Source organism: Centruroides vittatus, unplaced genomic scaffold (genome assembly GCF_030686945.1).
Source record: "Centruroides vittatus isolate TY-2023 unplaced genomic scaffold, ASM3068694v2 contig_799, whole genome shotgun sequence".
NCBI lineage: Eukaryota > Metazoa > Arthropoda > Arachnida > Scorpiones > Buthidae > Centruroides > Centruroides vittatus.
The window spans coordinates 3,389,195-3,416,825 of NW_027122516.1; the positions used below are offsets into that span (position 1 = coordinate 3,389,195).

A 27,631-nucleotide genomic window follows, 5' to 3' on the forward strand; every position below is an offset into this window, starting at 1 on the left:
ATTTGCCGTAACTTTGGCTTTGTAAGTTGTAAATTGGTTTCTTACTTTTAAACCAAAGACATTTGCCTTTAACTTAAAATTTAACGTTGTAGTTATTGTTGTGTAGTTTGTTTATATAATCTGTAAGGCATTAAAGTCTTAGTTGTCAGATTAACACTAATCCGAAATGGAGTCGATTGTTTAGCCAAATGGATGGTTTGTTCGGAAAGTGCTATGCGCAGTCGGTCTCCTGTATTTTAAAAACGTAAGTTGTAAATATTATGGTACAATACGTAAATAACAAAACAGATATATTAATGTCTATTTTCTTATTCATTTTGGTAAATTTTCCTTTATGTCTAGTGTGTAAACAGATGGGATAACAAAGCAGACTCACTGACATTTATTTTTATTATCCGTGTTGATAATTTTCCCGTAAGGTCAAGCGTGTAAATTCACTGTAAGAAAAATTAACTATATTATCCAGTTTGTTTAGCGTGTGAATAAATTAATAAGTCTGTTCTGTTGTTTTATTTTGTTACTGATGTATTGGATACCAAAACAGGCTAATAAACCTGTTATCCATTTTGGTAATTTTTCTTTCAAATTTACAGTTTTTTTTTTTCTTTTCAAAACACAAACAAAAGGTAACCCCTTTTTTCCCGGGAGTTCATACTGTAGCAAACAACAATACCATTGCTTCCGTAATCGAGAACCACTGAAGCAGGCACTGCGCGCGCCATTCGTTTTCGCGTCGCGTGGCTCGCGCGACGGTCGCGAAGTGTCGCGTCGCACATTGATAACAAAATAGAAGGGCGCCAAATACTTTAATGTTTTTGAACTTTCATAGTCAGCAGAGAGATTCCAATATATTCAATTGTTTTAATTGTTTAGTTGTTTGTTTAAGCACAAATTAGTGTAATAGGTAGCCTATATACAGTACAGTATATGAACTTCAATATATTAATGTAATATCTCATTGTATATTGAAGTTTATTTTTTTAAATAAGTTGAAGATTGCTTCTATTTTATTATTCTGTGTTAGTTAAAAAAAAGCTTTAATGCTTTAAGTTATTAATTATATTTAACTGATCTTTTATCTTGTGATAGATACTTGATCCTTGCTAAATAATGAAAAGACAGAATCTAAATACATATTAAAATAAAGACTCTGTTCAGATATATATTGTCAAAAATATATATAAGAAAATACTTTATATTGAGTAAAAATACTAAAAATCCAATGTCAAAGAACTCCAAACTATATATATATAGTAATCATATTCTGATTACATAGCAAATTTTAAATTTAAATACCAGTAAAAACTTTTGAAATATATAATTATCTATCTTGTCTTGAAGGCTTCTCAATCATATAATACAGGTAATGCATGTTAATTTTCTCATACCAGTAAGTTTTATAGGAGAATAGGAGACTGCTAAGATTTTTCATTTATTTTTCCCCATTCCAACACAAGAAAGAGAATCTTTTCTTAATTTTTTTTTTTTAATTTTGACTTCCTTCAATTCCGTTTTACAGTTAAATTCCTGAAGGCAGGGCCGGATTAACCCACTTTGGAGCCCTAGACATTTTCTTCTTACTGGGCCCCCTCCCTCTCCCACAAGAAATAGAGCACACAAAAAATATAAAACAATAAATAAAACAAAACTAAATAATGTGAAAAACTAAAAAAAATCTTAAATTTTTTTTAATAAAAAATATTTAGTATACAACAATAAATTTTAGTTTTTCTAGAAAAGTTTGAACAGTTTGTTTATAAATTTAAAAAAAATTGAAATTTATTTTATTAAATGTCCAACAAAAGTTATTACACAATAACAATATTACTTTAAAATATTAATTATTTAATTTAACCTTTTTGGTTAATATTTAAATAATATAATATTTTACCCATGAAAGGTAAATTGAATAATGAAAAAGATAATTTAAATAAAAGCCAAGATAGTTTAAAAAAGTAAGTATATAAATATGAATAAATTTTATTTAAAAATTCAGAAAAGTAAACTATCTTATTTACAAATCTTTTCAAAATAGACAGTTTGACCAGGCCCTTCAAAAAACCGGGCCCTAGACATTTGTCTCATTTGTCTATGCCATGATCCGGCCCTGCCTGAAGGCCATGGTGTAAATCCAAAAAAGTTGAGTTTTGACTTATAAAATATAAGTCAAAACTCAACTTTTTTTTATAAATAATCATTAAATTATAATTTAATAAATATAACAAATAATACATTTAATACAGTGATTGAGATATTTAACTTGTTCAAAACGCAATTGCTAACGGGCAAGATAAGTAAATCCTCATCCAGTAATATTTCTTAATGTTATTGATTTTAAATCATTTGCACTTTCTGTGGTTGCATGTTAAACCAGAAATTTGATTTTATAGTTTTTTTTTCTTATATTATAGTAATAAATTTCATTCAGTTATCAGGAAACGTTTTATTGTTTATGATTTGTCTTGAGAAAACAATAAGTTGAATACTATTCTGACACAAGAAAGTTAAGAACTTATATGGGGCTTAGGGTAGAGTGGGCTCTTTTTGTTATATTTTTTTGAATGAATAAAATGCATAGAATGTTTCTTTATTAATTAAATTTAGTCTCAAAGATTTTATTTTTTGTTAGTAAAAATAACCACTATGGACTGCTGAGTTTTCTATGGGCCCAAGAAAAAACCCCAGTTACCCCTCTTGATGACCCTGACAGTTGAATTAAATTCAGGTATAATTTGAATATTTTAAAGTAGTACTGTTTATTTTATGTACATAATTAAAAAATTTAGATATAACTATACTCGTCTTTTCATTTTAATAATAATAATAATAATAATAATAATAATAATAATAATGATTTTAATGCAAAATTTCTTAATAATAACTTATCTAGCTACAAATTGAAAGTATTATTTCTTATTTTATATATTTTTAAGTTATGCTTTATGAAATTATTAATGTAAAAAATTTTATTATTGTATTTAAGAAAATAGATTTCTATTCAAAAATTAAAAAATTTTAACTTTTTAAATTTATAAATACTATAATACCCTTTGCAAAAAGTTAATTTATTGATGATGATTTAGCCAGCTTCTAAACATAATTATTATTTTTTTCTTTTTAAACTATTTTCAGTAAATCATTACTACATTAAATTTTGAATAAATAATGCAATCTTTAAATACAGACAAGAAAACATATTCAATTTATTATACACAGCATCAGAAAAATTTATGATCGTATACAGTCCAAAACATTATAGGCACTGAAAGTACAGAATTATAATAGCTATACTGTTGTTAATTACAGTATAACTAGCAAAGTAAGTACAGCAATTTTCTTATGCTTATATTGTGTTTGGTACACATTATAAACAAAAAACAAATGTTTTAGGACTTGTTCTCAATGCTTCTGGCTCCAAGTTTGATATTGACAACATGTAGCAAAGAATCAATGTTAGTGATGCAGAGAGAGCAGCCAGTCCGTTGTCATTGTGTACAGTAACAATAAAACCCACATGAAAACACATAAATGTAATACACCTTATTTACAAATGATTACAAAGTTTCATTTACAGTTTGTTTACTTCTGCGTCAATTCTTACAAAATAATCTAGCTTATCTTTAACAAAATGATAATTACTTCCGCATAAAAGACATATTTCAATGTTTACATAAATGATGGCAGATATTGTATTTAGCTTCTGTTGTGGTTATATTTAATCCTAATTAATTTTTACACAAAATTCTAATATTTTTGCTGTTATATACATCAGTGACAGCTTTACAACTTTATGAATGTTGTTTACATTAAAAAGTCAATTTTTGTTTTGTAATTAAAAATAGAAAATTTTCCTAATTGAAGGATTTTCATTAATTTAAGAAAATAAACAAGGAAGACTCAAACAATACATTTTCAGTATTTATTTCTACAACCTCAAATTAAATTTGGAAGCACAAATTTAATATGTTTATTCAAATGAGTATGTAACAATCATTCTATGAATGTAAATGGTCAAACATTTGACAAATGTTTACATCAGAAAGTTTTGATGAATTGATATGATGGTAGTAGTACAAAAACTTGACAGTCATTAATAATTTTTAGAAAAAGTATAGTAAAGTAATATGTGTATATTTATTTATTTTTGCAATTTGAAATTCTTTGTGTGTGAATTAAAATTAGAAATAAACAATATAAATATAACTTATTGTAAAATGCACTTTCTACTTGATGCTCTTTGAATCCTCATTAATACGGTAATAAATTTAAATGAAATTCCTGAAATCTGACCACTTCAGACTATTAATAATTATTGATGACAAAGGCATGTGCAGGGGTGGTGCCATTGACATCACAGCACCACTGGAACATTTTTGATTGAGAATATAAAATGTAAAAATTCTAATTATTATCAGATATTTTTAATGTTTAATTTAGCTATTCTTTGACTTAAAATGTCAATGTGAAGGACTACTTGAAGAAATTATATAAATATTTAACATGTAATTACATATTGAATATATAAATTATGAATACAATTTAAAGTTTTGTTTTTAATATTTATTTTTTTAATTAATATGTTCAATTCAGTAGTAAGATTATAAATGAAAGGTCAATGATCAGATTTTAGGTAATTCATTACATTTATAAATCATTTTGTTAGCATGAAAAAATCAGCAAGTATTAATTTTCAACTAATTTCTATCATGACAAAGTTATAAATTGCAAGATTTAAAAGGATATTCGTAATTATTCCAAACTCAAGAAGCAAAAATCTAGAATTACCTATGTAGCTTTTTAATGATATACCAATATTATCGTGTACAATTATTTTTTAAAAATATATAATTTACATATATCTCTTCTGTTTAAGAGGTATCAAATGGAAAAATCTTTCAAAACTGCATACAAAATATTCGAGCATCCTGAAGGGCTTATTGAATACAAACCGTGCTATAAATTAAGGATCATTTGTAAATGTTTAAAAAATTTTTTTATATAATTATTATAAAATATTTGAATCAATGATATAACACAACAAATTGGCTAAATAGAAAACTGTCCATATTTTATAATTATATTACAATGTAAAAATGACGACTGTCAAAATATTTACAACTGCAATTTGGTCATTTTTATATGTAAAGTGAATTTTTATGTTGAGTGTCGATAAAGGCAGATAAAATTTATGTTTAATTTTAATCAGAGCAAATAATTTATATAAATTAGTAATGATGATATACCAAATTAGTATGAATTTATCCAAAGTTTATTAAGAAAATCGTTCAATTATGAAAACGCTTTACCTATCAACATACAAATTCACTCAGTTTACTGCACTTAAGTTTAAATAGTCAATTAGGCAGTGGTGAACGGATATATAATTCCATTCAATGCTTAATTAATAAATCACTGTATCATTACTTCTACAAAAATGCTAATATGCTGCACATCTGTCTTACTAATCTAATAATTCACCATTTATATAAATATTATTACTGTACATATGAAGATGAACATATCATACTCCGGATGAAATACAAACACAATTATGATATCAGGAACTAATTAGATAATGGCACCATTTAATGCATTTTTTTTCTTCTATTTTTTTGTGTTGTAAACTTTTTTGGTCATTTTTTCAGATATTTCTTAAATAAGATAAACTCTGCCAGCACCTATGAAATCTCGTGTTGGATATATAATAAGAAGTTCGGCACTTTTTTACATTTTGTTTTACCGTTAACTTGATTCTGAGCTTTTCAAAAAGTAAGTACTACTAATTGTGCCAATGTAACAATGAATATAAAAATTTTTCTATATTGTGCCAATGTGAATTAAGCACCTTTTTTTCACATCACGCATTTATTTTATATGCACCATTTATTGAGATTTAGAATATTTTATAAAAGGAAAGAGGGGAGGGTTTCATTAAGAATTGTCTAACTAGGACTAGAATTGATAATTTTTGAAATTGAGTAAAACTTGTAATATTTACAAGCAGTTAAATTCAACATTAACATTAAAAAATATCGTGAATAATATGTAAGTACATAATTTTCTTTTTTTTAAATTACAAAAATAAAAATATATTTTAAACATGTAACAATTTTCAGACAAAATCATGCTTTATAATTAAGTTAAAACAGTATTATACTGGTTTTTTTTAATGGATATATGCAAAATATTTTGAATAGTTTTAAACCTAATTTAAATATTTGGAAGAAAAAAGTTCAGTGATATAAAATTCAGCTTTTCTCAATAAATTATATATATATAACAAAATAAATAGTAAATACATATAAATGATTGCACATAATTCAATGAAAGCTAATCATTTTTGATTATGTATTTTAAATATTTAGAGATCATAAATAAAGTTTTGGCTTACTATACTTATTCTAAAATTGTGTTAAACATTATATATGAATTAACAGAATTTCGGTCTACTTATTAATCTTATTACTTGGAATTTTAAAATAATTAATTGCATAAATTTTCAGAGAAATCAATTAAAATTTAATTTAATTTCTTAAGAAATGAAATTTAATGCATTCTGGAAATTTTAATTAAATTAAAAAAAATAATGTAAGTTAATTTATTCTAGACTAATATGTTAAGTATTATTTTAATTTGCTACAATAATCTATTTAAATTTTCTTTGAAATTAAGTATTACATAACAATAGCAACATAAACAGTTTATGTAAATTGTTAACATGAATGCATATATTTTTTTATACACTTTCATGATGATCATGTTTTTCTGTCAAACATATTGGTCATAGCTTTGTTGTCTTACATCAAAGATTGCTAATGTTATGCTGAAATTGTGAAAATGAAGAAACTGTAAATTAATATGTAGGTCAACCTAATATTCATAATCTCATATCAGTATGTCAATATGCAAGCATTTTTAGCATCATCTATTGTTAAAATTCAACAGCAGAAAAAAATAATTTACTTAAAGAATGAGGGAATAATATCAAAGTCAGTAGAAGAGAAACTAGATATTCGTACATGAATCAATGACAAGAACACCAAAAATCCAGTATGTAATAAGTAAATTTAATAATAAAGCAAACGTTTTCTGTCATTTTTAATCGTCATCCCCAGGTAAAAACTGTTCTATTGATACAAAAGAACAGCTCTGTTTATTTTATCATTAAATTTATTTATTACATGCTAGATTTTTGGTGTTGTTGTCATTAATTCATAGGAATTCTAGCAGAAATTGTATGATTACATATGATTTAGAGTCGATACAAACAGATACTTTTTTTTTGTTCTGTTAATAACGTAAGTTGTGAGTAATTTTTGAATTAATGAAAACATTAATATTTCTATATTGTCAGCTTTAATATATAAGTTCTACTGTTTCATAAAACAGATAAATTGGAATTAATGGAAACTTTATAAATTTATATTAATGTGAAAAGCTGAATTTTATATCAATAATTTTTTTTTTTTTTTAAGTTTTACTTAAAGAAACTCAACAAGTTGTATTAAATTTATTGAATTCAGCAATATGATAAATTTATTTAAATTCTATAAGTTTATTATGTATTATGTTCATACGTTGGTAAATATTTTTACGTAATTTTAATCTTAACGAAAAAAATCTTTTAACATTCTGCATCATAAAAAGAAACTTCAAAAAAATAAAATATTTTTCTTTTATACTTTATGGAATTATATATATTTATATATATATATATATATATTATATACATTTTTTTCAATCTAATGGCACCAAGTTAAATTTGATTATCAAAGGGTGGCATAAAAATAGAATATTTAATTGTATATATTTATATTTTATATAAAATCAATATAACTATGAAACAATTTTTAAATTATAATACCAAAGAAATATTTTAATATGCTGATAAAAACTTTTAAACTATATCAATATGTTTAAAATGGAAGTTTATAAATATTTTTAACTGTTAGCTGACATTAACACTTCAGAAACATGCATATATCACATATTTTAATGGATTTTGCCAATTGTAGAAGTAATTTGGAATAGACTAGTAGGGGGCTAAATGTTTTACTTTTTTTCTAGAAATTAATAGATGCTATTACAAACTCAATAATGATTCAATCAATGATACATTAAAAAATAAGGTTAAATGTTGCTAACTTTCTAATTAAGAAATACGTGAATTGGAGATGATAATTAGTCAAGAAAACAGTTATGTACATTATCATTTTTTTATATTATTTTCAATTAAAAAATAAACATTAAATATAATGGCTTATTTATAAGCTAGTCACGTTTTGAATCATAAAATAATAGCCTGATAATAAGTGTGTCTTGACTATTTGATTAATAATATGATTTTGAGTTGGCTTCTGATGCAATCAGAAAGATTTAGATTTGTAGCAAGGAATCTTGTAAATCATATTAAACAAAACATTAGATCAAATGAATGAAATGAACACGAAAACAGTTTTAAAAATGGTCTTCCAATTTAAAAAGGTTCTCCACCTCTTATATGTTTTCAGCATTCAGGATTTTAAAGTATCAATGTACAGCCAAATCAATAAACTTTTTTAAATGATTTGATTTGATAAACAACAAGTTTTATAAAATGCATAGTTAAACAGATAATAATTTCACATAGTGTCACAATGTATTTTTTAAAACTAAGGTGACTAACTTGTGTTACAGAAAGTTTCTCTCTTCTTACTACTATTTGTTATTTAGAAAGTTAGCAACATAAATACTTAAGAAAACAGTTTTTATGGTAAATTTATTACCATTAAACTAAAAACAAAAAGTTTTAATTTTGTTTTAAATATAAGAAATAATAACACAGTGATTCTTTAAATACGAAAGAGAAAAGGAACCAAAATCTTGCTTTTGTTGAATGTACAGTAACAGAGATGTCATTTTAACTTAAATGCTTTTATAATTCTCTGGATGACAAGAATTAAAAAGGAATTAAATTATGCCATGATATGTAATTAAAAAAATAAAAACACCATTAACCATACCCACCAAAGACAAATACGAAATAATGGATGAAATATACATTCATATGTGATTTCTGAACAAAAATGACAACTAGCCCGTACATGAAGTATAAGTTGTGAAGCTTTAAGTGCAATCATAGTACCACAGTATTTTGGAAACAGCTAATGATTCTGCACAGTTCTTTATACCTTTTTCTTATCGGATAATTAACGTTATTGAATTTTGTCATCAAATACTTTTCCTAATTATTTCTGTTTCTTTATGTTTTAATCATTTCCATTAATTTTTTGAAATTATTTTATCAAATTAAAATTTAAGAAATGTTGATTTCTATTAATCTATTGTTTTTATATAATAGTCTTTACATTAACATTTAATTATAAAATTTTTAAAATAAAAAAAAAAATGTTTTCTCTATTTTATATTGCTGTGAATGAAACTTTAAATTTCATTCTGAAACTATTCTACAGTATGATATTTATACAAAGTACTACCTTTCTAGTGCTTTTTTAGCTGCAATAAGCAGCAATATATTTTTACAATAGTTATCTTGATGCCTTGCATAATCAGGCGCTGCTGACATTGTCAGCATTATTTGTATGTAGAACGTTCCATTTCAACTGCAGAAATGTGATGTCAGTATACCTTCCTTTGGCATGGATTAGTAGTGCAGAACCACTATGTCCATCCACAGAGGACATGTTTAGCAAACTCACTTTGCTATCACACTCCAGTCTCTGTCACACTATTAGGTATATTTAGTCTTAAACCTTCAAAGTCAGAATTACTGTCTAGACTATTTCTTGGTTTATCTGAATTTGTATCATCTGAAAAATCTTGATCACCATCTGGATCATAGTTGGGTAAAGCAAGTGGTACTTGAGAATCAGTATGCTTGGGACTATGAGTTTCCATACGGTGCATTTGCAGTTTTGGGCCCCATTCAGCAGTTGGTTTAGATAAAATGATGATGCGCTGAAAAAGTTTTGAAATTTTAAAATATATTTCATACAGAGTAACAATTAAACACACTAAGTAGTTTAATGCTTATTTTATGAAAAAATGTTAAAAATATTCTATCAAACAATATAAACTATGCTTTTTCTTTAAAAAAACTTTAATTGAAGTTTTTTTAAAGAAAAAGCATAGTTTATATTGTTTGATAGAATATTTTTAACATTTTTTCATAAAATATTATAACCTTTAAAATATTTATTATATTCTATTTGCTACATAAATTTATGTAAAAATATTTATTAAAAGTAGAGTGTTGTAATAATAATAATTGGTCCAGCATACATTAAGCATCGGTGTATAAACCAAGTAAGATATACTCTACCAACACCAACATAATAATAATAAATGTTCTTTAAATTAATTCTTTTATATAATAGATAATTAAAATACTCCTATTTAATGCTATTTGGAGAAATCTTAGCATTCCGAATACAGCAATCTGTTATGGTAACATTTCATGACATGCAAATGACATTTTTATAAAATAAAGAGAATTAGTACAAAAACTTGGCACTGTTAACACTGCAAGCAACAAACATTTTATTTGTACAAGATGCTTGTGTTATACACAGATTTTAGTGATACAAGGAATATTGCTTAGTATGATACTCATTCTTAAGATGTAAAACCTGAAGGTAGTCCGACCATAACTGATCCTGTCTAATACTTCTCATTTGCAGCGAGATACTGTCTTTCAAAGATGCTAGATTTGAAATAAACCAACTTTTTAAGTATACATGGGAACATCCAATGATCGCCTAAATGATTGGGCTACAATTGTACTAATTTTAAATAAAATACAAAGTAATTTGCCACTAGAGGTAGATGTTAGGCACCATTACTAGTGGCAAATTACTTTGTATTAATTATTTAAAATTAGCGCAATTGTAGCCTGATCATTTAGGCAATTGTTGGATGTTCCTATATATACTCATCGGGCTTTGAGATATATGTTATACAACTTTTTAAGTTTCTCCGCAACTGAAAATCATACAGATTAAGAACCAAAATTCCAAAAGTGTCATATTGGTGAGTTTTGATACTAATTTCTTTTACAAAAATGTTTTCTGCATATCTTGAAATGTCACTACCAGATTTGATTGCATTTGAACTGCTAAATATGTCTAGACAGTGTTGAATAGTGGTATTGTAATTATAATCATCTAGTGTATGAGGAAATATTTTTAATAATAATAATGGTAATTAAAAGCAGAATTTACTTTTCTCGTATATATGTATTTACATAAATTAAAACTTTTTATATTAAAATATACAGACTATTTGCATCGTACAAAATATATTAATTTTCATGGAGTATAATTGCAATTAGCAGAATCAAATATTCTTCTTAGTAAATTGATTCTGGTTGATTGAAAGCAGATAACAGAAAGATGATGATGATAAATTTTATTATTAAAATAATCTGAATACAATACTTAGAATATTTATATGAAACTTTTTGAAATAAAAGTTTTAAAATATTTTTCCTATAAATGATTTTAAGAAATATTTTGCTAAATTATAAATATTTAAGTTTGTGTATATATAAATAAATATTTTCAGGTAAACAAGGAAAATTAGAAAATAAGGAAAGTACTATGAATTTAATTAATTCACAACAATTTTCCTTCTTTTTCATTTAAATATTTTTTTTATTAATTGTATAAATGACATTTAATTTCAATTTATTTCTTATTAAATACTCTGAGATCAAATATTAAATTTGCATTTGAAATATGTAGACTACATAAGACTTGTGTGTTTATTCCTATATATTATTTTATATTTCAAATGATGATATTGATATCACTGCAATTTACACTATCAACATTATTATTGACTTGGTGTGAAAAATTCGAACGTTTTTTAGAAATCAAAATATTTTTATAGTAACCACAGAACCTTCAACTATATCAAATTTTATGTTTAATAAAAAAAATGGTTTTCACTCCTAAAATGTTTGAATATATGATGTAATGTGAAGATACAAGATTATTTACAAGTAAACATTATTACAGTTTATTTACATTTTATGCTTCCTTAAAAGAAGATTAAGGTGTACTATGGATTACCACCTATGGAATTTCAGGACTTTGAGTATATATTTGAACTCAGAGGACTGAAACGAGCTCAACAGTACCCTACTTTTGGGCCAGAGGCAAAAAATAAGAAAGTTATCATACTTTTTTCGGCGATCGCGCGATGATCGGGAGTCGCATCGCTCTCTCCGCTAAGCCTATCGTGTGCTTAACAAGCAGTTCAGCAAATCGGCCATATATACCTTCAACAAAGGCAGATGTTGATCCACAAGCACACCGATCGTCTACAGTTTGAGTTAAGTCCTTTTTGCACACCCTCACGCTCATCAACCTTGGGGCTACGGCTCCTCAGTCTCACTATCGCTCCTTTTGTTCAAGTATTGCAACTCCCAATCGCGATGCTTGAACAAAAGGAAAAAAAGGAACTGGCGTTCAACTATTCGTGCTCCTGGCAGACTCCCCCAGGAGGTGAGCCGCCAGTAGGCTGCCGATTGTTTAACGTCACTAGTTATTGATTCACAGTAGTTCTTGAACAAAAGAAAAAAAAGGAAGTGGCATTCGACTGTTCGTGCAATTTCTTGCCTTTCAGAGTGCTTTTTTTTTAATTTGTTTGCAGACTTTACTGCGAAATGGCAGCACTAGCAACTACAGTGCCGTCTGCATGAAAGAATTAAAAAAGTATGATAAGTTAAAAACTATGATAACTTTCTTATTTTTCGTCTCCGGTCCAAAAGTAGGGTATCGTTGAACTCATCTCGGTCCCCTCAGTTCAGATATATACTCAAAGTCCTGAAATTCCATAGGTGGTAATCTATAGTATCCCCGAATATTATTTTTATGCATAGAAAAGTTTAGACTACAGTTGTGAAATACTCACATTAATATGGAAATAGATAAATGTACATAAGTAAATATGAAGAAACAAACAACTGATTTACTTTGATAAACCAAAGAAATGTTTCATCATGAAAATATTTAGGAAAAATACCAACTAATCTAAAGATTAAGCTATCATTTTTTGACCTGATGATTCTGAAATTCAAGTTTTTAACAATAGTAATAAAACTAAATAATTAATATATAAATTTTACCTGTAGAAGAGGTCCTTTAGCCTTTAATACTTTGACAATTGCAACAATTGGAATTGCACTCACAGATATGAGAGAAATGCACCAACCTACACCAGTAGCCCAGTCAGGATAAATATAGTTGCCATATTCAGTTGGTTTCATATCGACCCAAGTAAATATTAAAATAAACTAAAAAAAATAATAAATTGAACATTAAAAAATGAACTTTTCATGTCTTGTTAAGAAAAGTATCTTAACAAAATTTGTTTTAAAACAGTTTTTTTCCTCTTTAAAATTATTTTTGAGTACTGGTAAAACATTATATAACTCAAACTTTCTTATTTTAAGTAATTATAATATGTACTGACATATTAGAATAAATGTAATATAGAAGATATTAGTTACAGTTATATCATAAATGAATTAGTGATTGTTTTTGGCAAAGGAGGATTGTTTGCTTTGTTAAAGCTAAATTTCTCTCTATTCTATAAATTAATTCTTCTTTCAATCGTGTTTACTGTTTTATTTTTATCCTTTTTCTATGTCAAGTTTATCAAACTTCAAACAGCGTAAAAATTTCTAATTTTTATACTATTAGAAAGTATGGATAATAAAAAGAAAATATATTTAAACAAATAACTACCTTTACATGTATTGCAAATGAATTTTTGATATAAATAATTCTTGAAATATAGTTAAATGTTGACATGTATTAGTGTCATTATACTAAACATTGGTCTGTACTTTAACCAAATGCAAAACTTATAGAATGATGCTGTTATTAAACAAACTGAGATTTAATTTCCCTTTTAATTCTAAATATAAAACTATATTTTATTTAAGAAATAATTTTTTTTAATCTAAAAAGTACTTTAATAATTTTTTAAAACCTATATATTAGTTATAGATTTTCAAATAATATAATCTCATATGATATTTTTTTTTATGTTAGTAAATCTATGTAATCTTGAGGTAGCATATAAAGAAACTCAAAACCTTTGACCTTAATAAAACACTTGCTGGGCTATAAAAGTAGTAGTTCTTTTTATAGTAAATTTTAGTAAAAACAAATTTCATACTCAGTTTTACAATTTAATAATTCAGTTATACAATGAAAATTTAATTTGTTTTTATTAAATTAAATCATTTAAAACTTTATTTCAGCTTACCAAAATCAAGAAGGGAACGAGGTATTTCCATATGATTTTCCAGTATTGATAATGGAAGGGATAATGTCCTAACATTACTTTAATATCATCAAGAAATTTTTCAATACCTAAACATGCGTAAAATAATTATTGTAGTATATGTATTGCCAAACAAGAAAAATCACATTTAAATTAATATTTGTGTACCATATATCCATGCTATGACTGATACTTCAATTAGACCAATAAGAAGAGCAGAAAAACTAGCACAGTAATTATCCATCAGTTGCAATATGTACATTCCTCCCTAAAATCAAAATATTAAGATTGTTAGAAATAACTTAAATTTATATAAAAATGTTTAAATTAATTATTTAACTAACATACCTCTGTACATATAACTAGACCAAGAAAGAACATTACTGAACAGCAACCAGCCAAGACGAATGACTTGCGAGAACGTAAACGTTCGGGCCAAGTATCCACAATTGTGGTAACAACAGTTTCAATAAGAGTAAACTATTGATTAAAAATTAATTAGAAGAATTTTATAATATAGAAAATATTTATTAGAATTACACAACGTTCTCAAAACTATAATATAATGATTGTTATTTTTTTAATCATTCTACCTGAGTTCCCAGTCCAAGTGTAAGGAGCATAAAGAAAAACAAAAACGCCCACAATGGCGAGACTGGTAATCTAGCTACAGCTTCTGGATAGGCAACAAAAGCTAAACCAGCACCTGGAAAAATTAATGTATGGCTTAAACTGTGAGGTAACAATAATGTAAAAGTATATACAGATAAAATATCATTTGCTGAAGTTATTTATATCATTTAGGAATTTCAGACAAATTACCTTGAGCAGCAACTTCAGATACAGGAACTCCTAATTCATGAGCCATGAAACCAACAATGCTGAAAATTACAAAGCCAGCAAAGAAGCTGGTTCCACTGTTACCAAATGTGATAAAAAGAGCATCTCTGTTAATAATAAAATCGTAATATGAATTTATTTGAAAAGTAATTAGCCTTTCTTCATAAATGCCAATCATAAAAAATTTTTTCTTATACTAGAAATGTCAATAAAATTACAGTAAATAATGTACTGACCTATAACAGTTGTTATGAAAACGATTATAACTTGCCAAAGTTATTAAACCACCCCAACAAGGAGAAAGTGAGAAAAATATCTGCATAGCAGCATCACCCCATACCTTTTATAAAGTAATATAAACATTATTAATATTCTATATACCAAACTACTACAAATTATAAAAATATGTAAAATTATTTTAACATACTCTTGCTTCTTTTAGCCTTTTCCACTGAGGAGTTAAATAAAACATGATACCATCATAAGATCCTTCTAATGTAGCTCCTCGTATCAACAATATCATCAATACGACATACGGAAACAAAGCAGTAAAGTATACAACCTGTTAAAATAAAATAGAATATTGTAGAATGATGTAATTAAAACCAGCGGCGTAGCGTAGTGGGGCGGCAGGGGCGGCCCACCCCAGGCAGCACTTTTAGGGGGCGGCAAAATTTCACAATAAAATAATAATAATATCTTGTAAAAATTTAAACCTGTACAATACACATAATGATGATTGTTCTTCTGAAAAGTTCTTTAGAATTATTGTATATTTTAGTCTTTTAAATTGCGATACCTAAATAAAGGTGCGGTGAAATTTTCTTCTGCCCCGGGCGGCTGACACCCATGCTACGCCACTGATTAAAACATATTATTATACAATACTATTCTGCACTACAGTCTGAAAGCATAATAGATCTACATATTCATATCAAACAAGTTTTTTTTAAAACTATACACAGTTACAATAGAGAAACTAGATTAAACTGAATCTAATCTAGATTTCATTGTTAAATGTAGAATATAGTTCTGAAAATTTGATTTGAGCAGTTGTTCCTTATAAGTGTCTGCTTAATTAAATTTTTTAATTACGCAGACAGTTATAAGGAACAACTGATATTGAATCAGAAGGTCTGAAAAGTGTTCTTGACAAATATATTTTGGTTCCTATAGTTGTCTGTTTTGAATAAGCAAATTCAGATAGATAGAGAATTTCTCTTCAAGAAAATTCATTGAGAAGTATTTTACAATAAAAAAAATTATTCCTTAATAGATAATGAATATTTTATCATGAAATGATCATCATGTATTGTGCAACATATGCAGCCAATTATTTCAGATTTGAGCCAATGTAAATTGTACTGTATGCTTATATAATAATATATATAGGTATACTGGTTTCTTATTAATATAATATTTCCTCATAAAACGATCCTATGAAATTTTTTACGTAAAGAATAATTTAAATCAAATTTTTAGACTATAAACAATTTTTAAATATTGAAGTAGTAATAAAAAAAAACTTCAATTCAAGCAGTTATTTATTTGTAAACAATTATAAATATTTTCTAAATTTCAAAATTCATTCAAAGAATTTTAAGGATTAAAACTTCTTAATCCATTAGATTCAAAAATTATATTTGTAAATTTAATTAAAACTTTCCTTCTTCTCAATAAAGACTTGCCTTACAATTAAAACGATAATTATTTATGTTTTGTATTTTGAATGAATAATCTCAGTTATCAATGTTTAGTTTTGGTTGACCTCTTTATAGCACTTCAATAAATTCTCGTTTCTTCACGGCTGATAAAATCAAGCCCTTCGACGGAAGGAAAATAGAAATTAGGACTATATAGATATGTCAGTCAATGAACTAACTCAATAACTGTTTCAAAATATTAGAATATTTTAAAAGATATGTATGACTTTTAAAATATGCAATTTAATTTTCTGTTGACTACAGAAAATTAAATTGCATATTTTCTTCTTAAAAAGGATATTTGCATGCAGACATAGAAAAAATATGATTGGAAGATACCTTTTTTTAAAAACTTTCAACGTTTAAGAATTATTAGGTTATAAATATATCCTAATGACTCCTTAATAATGGAAGATGCTTTTTAAATTACGTGTTAAATGTTGTATTCAAGAAAATCTCATAAAGATTTTTATGACTAAAAGAAATATAAATGAAACATCTGTATACAAGTTTATTATGAAAAATAATTTAGTATCAAAATATTCAAAAGATTTACCTAAATTAGTATTAGTATACACACACGCTACCTCTAATTGTGTGTTAATCCTTACTAAATTTTATATCTAATTTACAGGAAGTTGTTTTTTGGATAGCCTCTGTCTTTTTTGAAAGTCACTTGGATTATTTAAAACTTTTAAACTTTAAATCATCCATTCAAGAAGAAAAGTAATTAAATTATAGTTTTAAAAGTGAACAAATAATAAATTACTAATAAAATATTATTTATCCTAACAAATCTATTTCCACGGCTAATGTATTCACAACTATTTTTTGTTGAATATTATAAAATTAAAAAGTTTGGAATACTTAAGAACTGGAATGATAATATATTTTCTCAGAACTCTCTTTTAGGTAAGAATATTTTTTTTAAATTATAATATTCATTCACAATAAAATTATCAAATGAATTTAATCAAATTATAATAAAACAAATTTAATATGTCTAGTTTTATGAGCATTTTATCTACTGATATAGTTAGCATTTCATTTAAGTTGAATCCTGTGATTTTATCAATTTACATGTTTCCTGATAACTTTATCACATATCATTATTACAATTAACATTTCCATTCATATCTTCCTGTTAAACTTGATGCTATTGTATTTGTCATTTTAACTAGAAAATATTTTTATTTAGAAAAATGCTTATATTTATGCCAAAACAGTTAAATGATATTTTACAATTGCATAAGTATTTCTGTATCATTTAATGAATAAGCAGTTCTATATATAATTATAGTATTATTTTACATAATGAAAGTACAGTATAATTACAGGATTTACAGTATCTTCTTTTGTGTAATATTTGTTTCAATAACTGTTATTTTACGAGATTTATATAATGTTTTTACATGTAATGTTAATACAAGTATCAGTGGCGTAGCGAGGGGGTGCAAGGGGGTGTATCATGCACCGGGTGCCACTCACAGAGGGGCGCCCAAATGGTCTCCAAGACAAACTGTGTGTTTCTGGAGGGAGGAGGGGAGCTCCAATAAAGTGTCGTGCCCCGGGTGCCAATTATGTTCGCTACGCCACTGACAAGTATAACACTCGTAAAAAATAAATATGAATAAATCTGACCATCAGCATTCAGCATGTCTGACACAAAAATATTGTACACGTATCCAGAATGAAAATTTATTCATAAATATTCAATTCATGAATGGAAAATTTTTTAAGTATAGTTTCATATTTGTACAGTTCCTTAATTTATAAGTATTTGTCATCTATTCTATAACGTCATCAGGAAAACTGAATGTATTATTTATCTATTTATGAATATATAAAATTAAAAAATGTTTTTAGTTTTAGTCAAGAACTAGAATATAAACAAAGAATCGGCAGAGAAAGTTTGTGTACGTTAAATGAATGAAGAATTTATTAACTTGTTCAAATTTAATAAGTTAAATTATTTGCTATTTAAATATCTAAATAGTACATTTAAAATTAAAAGAAAATAGATAAAACTAACAAAAGCTTATAATCAATTAATGTAACGTCACAAATTCTTGAAATTAATATTTGAATTGATTTAATTAATAATAAAAATTTCTTTAATGAAAATATATTTGACTTTAAAAAAAATGATTCTAGATTTTAAGTAATTTTATTAAATCTCTCATTAAGTTTTCCTGTGTGCGTTAATTATAACCTTTCAATAAACAAAATATGAATCGGCAAGCTTTAATAAATTGTAAGTATTACACACTTTCTTTTATTAACACACTTAAATATTTATCATCTAAATTTCAAAGTCAGGCTTGCTTATTTATTCTTAAAAAGTTACGAATATCTGAACAAGTTTTAAATATATAAATCTAATATATTTTGAAAACTGTACATCTGACTTCATCTGAATTCCCAAAGTAAAATTTAGTTTCAACAATCCAAAAGCGTGAAAAATTATTGATTTATGCATTGAAGTTGAATATATCTTTTTAAAATTTTAAATTACATCTTTTCAGAAACATTCAAAAAAAAAAAATATTATTATAAAAAAGTATAATAATATATAATTTACAGTTTTCCATAATGTATAATATACAGTATAATGAATGTTTACACAGATCTTGCAGTTGAACTTAGTTTTTATAAGATGTGAATCTTTATGAACATCATTAAATAATACCATAATCTGAATATAAATGCCAAAAAAATACCATAATGCTGACAGAAATAAAAATTATTCATAGGTCTACAATATCTCCAGACTGAAATTTAAGAAGCATTAGTTTGGAGAGAGAATTTGCTTCCTGTCTGTTGAGGAAATAAATGGATAATATGATAAATGGCTTGTCAGATACAACAAGTTTTGTTTTCAGAACATTTCCTCCTCCTCCTCCTTCTTAATTATTAATAAAAATTTTATATAACAACCATGTAAACATATTTATTTAATACATATAAACAGCTCTTTAAAGCAATTTTTTAAATATAGGAACACAATTTTTGATAGCAATTTTTACTTAAAAAACGGAAAAACAAGATATTATATATATATTATTTTAATTTGTTATTGTTTTCATTCACTTAAATAAGGATTATAAAAGTAAAAATAAACATTTAAACAGGTAAAGCAAAAGAATAATGATGAAACTGCTATAAATGTTAGATAGATTCAAAAGTAAATCTTACTGTTTAGTTTTGTTAATTATAATTTTATAAACGAGCTTTTTAGTTTTATAATTTAGTAATATATTAGTAATTATTTTCATCACTACTCATTTTAAATAAATAAAAATCGTTGATTAAAAATATTCATTATTTACGGGTTTAACTTTGAACTAATTAAAACCTGTCAGTATTATAATAACTAAAAAAGTATGGATAAAAATATATAGCTATTTTAAACGTCATATACAAATTTACTAAAATAAATTTCAAATTGGGCTCTTTTAAATGAAAAATCAGATGAATATTTCAATTGGAGACTGTCCAAAATTACAAGAATTTTCATCTCTGGAGTTTGTTTATTTTTTAATCAGGATACCAGTCCATTCTTTAAAAATATCTTCTTACTATTCACACTTCAGATAATTGTAAATCATCGGTGTTATGGCCCAAAATAACAAGACCTGTGACTTGCCAATTAAAACAAGTGTTAGTTTTCTGCATTTAGATACAGAAGCTAAATAAATGGTCGAGTTCACCTAACAAAATATACCGCCAGTTCATTTTATCGTAGTTAAATAGAGCAGTGATTCTCAACAACTGTGACGTGGCACTTTAGTGTGCCGTGAGATTTTTGAAGTGTGCCGCCACTCCGAATACCCATACATAAGTGACGTCAGACAAGTAGTTCATTCGGTTCTACCTTGTAACCGGTGTTATCGGTAACTACCGGTAGTTACCAAGGCGTTTAGAAAATGTACCTAAATAACCAACTGCGTTTAAAAAATCACTATTGTGACGTCACCGGTTGTTTTGCGGTACTTACCGAAGTAACCGCGTGTGCCGCCAAATTCTTAAATTATTAAAAGTGTACCGTGACGAAAAAAAGGTTGAGAATCACTGAAATAGAGCACAAAATGCATTACAGGAAGTATTGTCTGCATCTGACTTAATAAAATTCTGAATGAACTTCATAAAAATACATATCAAATATCAAATTTATGAACAATTTAATATTGATATCATTAAATTAAGTAAATTTTTATAAATTTATAATTTTAGTAAAACATTAAAAGATGATGATAAATAAATATTGTATTGATTATTGCCTTATAACATTAGAATACTTGAGAATTTGATAGACTAAAATTATACTATTTGTGTAAAATTATCTATTAAAATTATTCTATTGTTTCTTATAATTTAAAATAAATTATCTTATATTATGGATTTAATATTCTTTTATCTAATTTTAAATGTATAATTGAAAAAAAACTCAAATGTTTGCTGCATTATTTTCAGTACTACTATAAGTGTTATCAAGAAAATAAATAAATAAATATGAAATAATGCATCAAAAATCACAATGCAAATTCTAAAGAATATTTTTAAAAATTTACTTTCTTGTAAATTAAAAAGATTTGAAAAATTAATGTTTTTAAACAGTCCAATAATAAGAAATTTATATGAAACTTTTTTAAAAATAGTTTTCCTGAACAATTATTGTTCTTATAATGAGAACATTGTACTACATGGATGATTGACACTTTCAAAATATCCTCTGTTTAGCTGACAATTTTTTTTTTTTTAATATTTCATTAGAAAGAATTTAATATTTTCTTTAAGTAATAATAATTTTGCAAAATATTTAACACAAATTCAATTAAATAAGAGCAAAATAATATGAACTATTTAAATATTTAATCATAATATTAAGATATATTTTATTATTGCTATTTATATTTAACAATGCTAACAATAATTAAAATTTAGAATTGTTTTAGTTAAAACATTAAAGTATATAGTCTACAAAATTCCAAAGCTGTATAAATTTCTAAAAGTTAAAAAAACAGCGTAAAAATGAAAAAAATTTATTTATTTATTTTTTTACTTTTAAATTTTAAATTAGTTTATAAGAATTATTTGCGATAAAGATATATTTAGTGAAAGTAATTGTTTTTCTTCGTTTTTTATTATTTTTTTAAAGTATAAAATAATGTATTTTTGTAATATAATTTATCATTATTTATTATTAACGAAATAAATAAAACTTTGTTTAAACTATGGAATTTGACTTGTAATGTTTTTTCTTTCAAAAATACTTATTATTCTCGGAATTAATACAAATGTAAGGTAATAACTGAAAACAAAAATATTGCCAGAAGGCTTCAAAATAAATACTTTAAATGGCTGACATATAATATGTTAGTGTATGTATTTTCTCCGAACTTAGCTAAGAATTTCTAGGAAAATTTACTATTTAAATTGATTGTTTTAATAAAAAGAAAAGTTTGAAAAAAACTAAAGCTGTTAAAAAGATAATGTCAAAGGTGAAGATCAAGTCAATGATATTTGAATAATAATGTGAGTGCTCTGCTGCTTTAGTTATTCTAATGTGGTAATTACCAAAAAATTTGAATATTGATTTCCTAAATTTTTTTTCTCCTTTCCAAATGAAAACTAATCAATTGTATATCAACTTTAAACAAAAAAAGAAAAAAATCTACTTACTTTGCCCATACTTTTAACACCACGAAGAAGGCAGAAGAATACAATAACCCAACAGCCCAGAAGACACATAGCCAATTGCCATCGTAAGCCACCAAGATCGTGTAGCCCATCGGTAAGGTCGAGCACGAAATTACTGAAAAAGTTTAAATCATTCATAAATTTTGTTATTTTGACATTTTTATATGAAACGATATATCAAATAAATTAATGAAAATAATAGATATGTATTTAAAAATTTTAAAATACTTACTGGAAATACTCGTCACTAGCCATTTTTGTGTTATCTGTTGAATTCGAAATTGCTGCCCAGGTTTCGTTACTGACTTGACTCCTTAGTATGCACGAACCATTAGCAACAACAATACCGTCGTGAGCAGTGCAGTTTTTAGTATCGAATTTTCTACAAGCTGGAAATAAACATAATTTTTTTTTTAACTTAAAATTTTACATTAAATATTAATGAAATTTTTATATTTAACATTGGTATACAATGAAATTTGTTCTTTATATTTTTTACTTCCTAAATACAATGTAAAGGTACAAAGCCAAACTGGAGAATATTTATAGTGATTTACATTGATATTGTTATTAATAAGAAAATTATCTTAAATAAAGCAATAATAAATGATTACAATTAAGATGCATGCTTCTTGTCCTTTATTTTATATATTGAATATAATTTGTCTACTGGGACTTTCTTTTTAACCTTTCAGCAATGGCATAGTCAGGTATGGTGCTATCCCTTAGTAGTGGAGAATATACCTGGGAAATTTTTAAAGTATTTTTTCGTGCGATTTTTCTCATTACTGTTTCGGAAAAAGATTTTGTTAACAGTTATGTTTAGTAAAGAAAAGTCTTCTCTTATTGTTACATAATTCATTTTTTATGTGATTTTTTTTTTCACAGTAGTTTTTGGATAGTTTTTGGCGATCTCCCCAAAAGAATTTAGCAGATATGTACGTCCCTCACCACTTCCACACGATCGCCCTCGACGTATATATATGCCCCTCACTGCTGAGTGGTTAACTAGTTTTATCAAAGGGAATAAACCCACACTAATTTGTATTAGAAAACCTTTATTGTAACCTTAACCTGTCAAGTCCTAGTTAAAAAAGAAAGTCCAAGTAGACAAGTTATACTCAAAATGTTTCTGTATAAAGTTCATTAGTATTAAGTTACGATAATTATGTTTATTTACAAATCAATGGGTTTGATGAATAGTTAAGTATATCAAAATTAGTTTTATAATTGATAAATTCTGTTTGCTAAATTATTAATTATTTTAAAAAAATTAATGTTTTGTAATAGAAAAAACTAGTTTAACTATGTTGAAATATTGTTAAGTCTCATTTTTTAAATTATATTTTTTATTACAAAGATCACCAACCATTGGTATTCCACCAATTATCACATGAACTCCAAGGAACATGACTTGTAAACGAAGAGCAAAGATAAAAAAGAGCCCAAGCTAAAATCATGTTGTAATATACACCAACTAATGTTGACATCAGAAACATAGCATAACCTAATCCTACAAATAAATGGAAAATTACGAAATATTTAATTTACATTCATTCAAAATTTAAATTACTTCTAAAAGAATAATACCTAATTTCCAATTGAAATTGATTTTGGTTCTGTAAGAATGTCATTTTTTTTTTTTTTTACCTTGAAAAAGTGGTGATATTTTCCATATCGTCACTGGGCCCTCGCTAGCAAACTGTCCGAATGATAGCTCGAGAAAGAAAAGAGGCAAACCAACAAAGATCAGCATAATGGTGTATGGTATGAGAAATGCACCTGTAATGGGAAATATAAAATTGATCGATTAGATACATTTCCTTTGAACAATATTCTAGGCTAGAAAAATTAGTTAATTATATCATACCTTTATCTGTAAAAGTGTCAAATTTAATTTATAAATTTAAATAAACTGCTTAACGCAGTACTTTTATTTATGATAAATTTAGGTTATTTATCTAAATTAATTACAACTAAATCTATTAATAAGAAAAATAGACCACAGCTGACTAACATTAAGTTTATAAAAGCTCATTATTAAATTAAAGGACAGATTCTACATGTCCATTCATTTAATGTAACCAAGTCCTGCACCTGAGAAATGAGCTGTGGCCCAATGAAAAACCCCTCACCCCCTCCGTTCCTGTAGCAGAGGTAGGGGAACCGCCAAATGTTGCCCAATCCAACAGCATAGCTCAGACACGACAGCAGAAATTCCACGCCGCTCGACCAGTTTCCTCTTTCTTTATTTTCGTCTACATCTGCTGATTTGGTGATAATCAGTTCTGGTACGTCCAGTTGAGGAGGTGGCATAGCTACAGATCTGTTTTCCTTTAAAGAGAAGGAAGAAAAACAAATGTAAAAGTTTTGATTTCTTAATTTTGCTTTATCTTAAAATATAACCTACATTTATTTACTTCTTGAATAATTCTGATTAGTCAATTAAATATATTATCTGAATTTCCCAAAGTTAAATGTAAAATTTTAAAAGACTTAATTGCTTATAAGATATTTACATGAAAACAAATGAAGATAATTAAGAAAAATCAATGATACACACACAAATTTTTCTAATATTTTATTTCTGTTAGTTTTAATTACAGAGAAAACAAAATAAAAAAAAGTAAAATCTTAGTAAATAATGATAGGATTCAATTTTCCTTCAAAATAATACAATTACTAAATCAACAATATATTAAGTTCGTAAATTCCATCAGAAGTAAAACAATAGTACTCGCTTCCATTTTGTAACTGTCAACAATGTATCATTTAAAATAAAAAAAAAGTATCAATTTAAATAACATATAAACGTGTGATACAGTAATGAAAATTTTCGAAAAGTTAAATCAACACTTGAATGTTATATTAAATTTGAATTTTATTTACATTCATAAAATTCTAACTTTGAAATATTCGGTTTTAATTTAAAATGTTCTTAATATCTACATTTTAAATATTAATTGGAAAATTTGCATTTATCATATATTTTATCTGATCCGAAAAGTTTATTAATTCTGAAATAATTATAATTTGTTTTATATTATTAACAATTTTAATCTTTTTTGTGTCGTTATTAAATAATGGATAAATATTATGCAAGCTGACATATATTTTTAATTCACAGATATATTAATAAATGTATTTATTAATCAAAGAATATAAACAGAAGATTTATTTTATTTTCAATGTAAAACAGTTTTACAAAATAAAATCCTTTCACACGATCTTTATTTAATTAAATTTTAAACATTTCTTAGTTAAAAAGAAAGAAAAAACAACCAAAGAAAATAATTAATTGAGTTGAAATTGTTTAATATTAGAATTCTTGAAAGTATTCCAGAAGAAAAGATTAACAGAAATTCAAGCAATGGAAAATTTAGTTGATTAAATAAACTAAAGTAACAATAATAATTTTAATACACCTGTAATGTAATTGTTGTTCCTTATCTTTGCATTTGTTTTATTCAGTTTTAATAGCCGAAAACATGAATGAATATTCTTGTTTGTAGAAATTTTTAGGTTAAAATAATATCAATAGACAGATGCCAGTTTTTCTATCTAAATTGTTATCTAAAAATGTATGGTTTGAAATCAGTGTATATAAAAAAAAATAACTCGTTCACCTTGAAAATGGATCAGAATTTATTAATTAAAAATCATGAATTGCCAGTATCATTCTATAGAATTAATATCAATGATAAACAGTCAAGTGATATATAAATATAACTTTAAATTTTCATATCTGTATAAAAAATATTTGTTATAATAATTATATTTCATTCTTTAAATATGTAACGGGTGATTCAAAACTATAAATATTTTGTAGATATATAAACAGTATTTTACATTAGTTTCTACAAAATAAAATAAATAATATATATATATATGTATTTATTAAAGTATTTCGTAAGGTAAAAAATAAGATTGAATTTTATATTATTAATGCAATAAAAGATATGTTTATTGCAATAATAAAATATTAAATCTACTTTAAAAATATAAGTACAGTTATGATAAATGCAAATAGAATCTATTTTTGAAAAAAATAATAAAGACAACTTCAATCAATATCAAAGAAATAGGTAGAAAAATTGACGTAATAAGTCAAAGAACTGGTGGAATGAAGAATGAATTCATACAAATTTAAAAATTTCTTAAACATAAAAAGAGAGAGAGAGGAAAAAAAAATAAACTTTATTACTTGTTAAATTCTAAAGAGAGGAAAGAATGAGGGAAAAAAAATTGAAAAATATGAAATATCTTACATTGTCATTTGCTAAAGTTTGTAAACTTGTTTTAAAATAAATAGTTCAAAAGTATTTGGCAAAATTTCAAATGAATTTACTGTTTTGTTTACATAAGGACGTTAGATCCGTGACAGTTTAATATTTAAAATTATTGATATTGAAGTAATTAAAATACTTTTTTAAGTAATTGTAATCAATAACACTTACAAATATTTTATAAATAAATTGCTTGTTGTTTTTATTGTAATTTTCCCATTTTTAAAAGTTTTGCAAAATAAATACCACCTTTAGATAATTTACTCTTTTCTTTTTTCAATGTTAAATTGTTGGTAAATACACTAATATTTAATTGTAACGTTAAGCGAAGTAGGTCATATCTAGCTTATATCATAACCGCAAATACTTTCTTGAAATATTTGTGGTATATAATCCAATGAGTTAAAGCTGATTATGGCATTAAAATCACATAAAATATTAAGACGTTTTAAATAATTTGTAATATAATATTCACTAATCGAATATATTTAAATTTGTTTAATAATTTATGTTATGTCTTTTGACTTTTTTTTTTTTTTTCCAGTTTTAGTTCAATGTCACATTCTTTTCTTGTTTCAGCTATCAAAATTCCAATGCTACCAGACATCTTTTTTGCTATCTGCAATAAAAGGAAGGAAAAAAAAAGGTTAATAAATTAGAAATTTTAATTTCTTCTGCCTTAAAATATTGTACAATTAATAATAATAATAATAATAATTTAAAAACTAAATTTATTTTTCAGTATGCATTAATAGCTTATGTCACATTACTTTAAAATAATAAATCTTTTTCATATAGCAATTGAAA

The 27,631-nt window shown here is 25.3% G+C and overlaps 1 protein-coding gene and 1 long non-coding RNA gene across 4 annotated transcripts in view; one reads left to right on the top strand and one right to left on the bottom strand.

The window, feature by feature from the left end:
- Positions 1–343: 343 nt before the first annotated feature.
- LOC136981957 (uncharacterized) lies at positions 344–27,468 on the top strand. Its single transcript, XR_010881815.1, has 3 exons — positions 344–439; positions 2,630–2,725; positions 27,404–27,468. It is a non-coding gene; the product is annotated as an uncharacterized lncRNA (long non-coding RNA).
- The window catches only part of LOC136981940 (sodium- and chloride-dependent glycine transporter 1-like), a 33,350-nt gene continuing 8,898 nt past the window's right edge, over positions 3,180–27,631 (bottom strand). For 2 of the 3 annotated variants that reach the window (XM_067278350.1, XM_067278349.1), the window contains exons 2-15: positions 24,674–24,872; positions 24,189–24,320; positions 23,908–24,051; positions 22,771–22,927; positions 22,521–22,653; positions 15,563–15,697; positions 15,372–15,475; positions 15,118–15,242; positions 14,889–15,001; positions 14,644–14,775; positions 14,464–14,563; positions 14,278–14,384; positions 13,130–13,297; positions 3,180–9,957 (exon numbers count right to left, since the gene is read on the bottom strand). In XM_067278350.1, coding sequence (XP_067134451.1) covers positions 9,706–9,957; positions 13,130–13,297; positions 14,278–14,384; positions 14,464–14,563; positions 14,644–14,775; positions 14,889–15,001; positions 15,118–15,242; positions 15,372–15,475; positions 15,563–15,697; positions 22,521–22,653; positions 22,771–22,927; positions 23,908–24,051; positions 24,189–24,320; positions 24,674–24,872 — 2,001 coding nt within the window. In that variant the 3' untranslated portion in view covers positions 3,180–9,705. Of the gene's footprint in view, positions 9,958–13,129; positions 13,298–14,277; positions 14,385–14,463; positions 14,564–14,643; positions 14,776–14,888; positions 15,002–15,117; positions 15,243–15,371; positions 15,476–15,562; positions 15,698–22,520; positions 22,654–22,770; positions 22,928–23,907; positions 24,052–24,188; positions 24,321–24,635; positions 24,873–27,631 lie in introns of those variants that run through there. The other variant, XM_067278351.1, reaches the window with a different exon arrangement.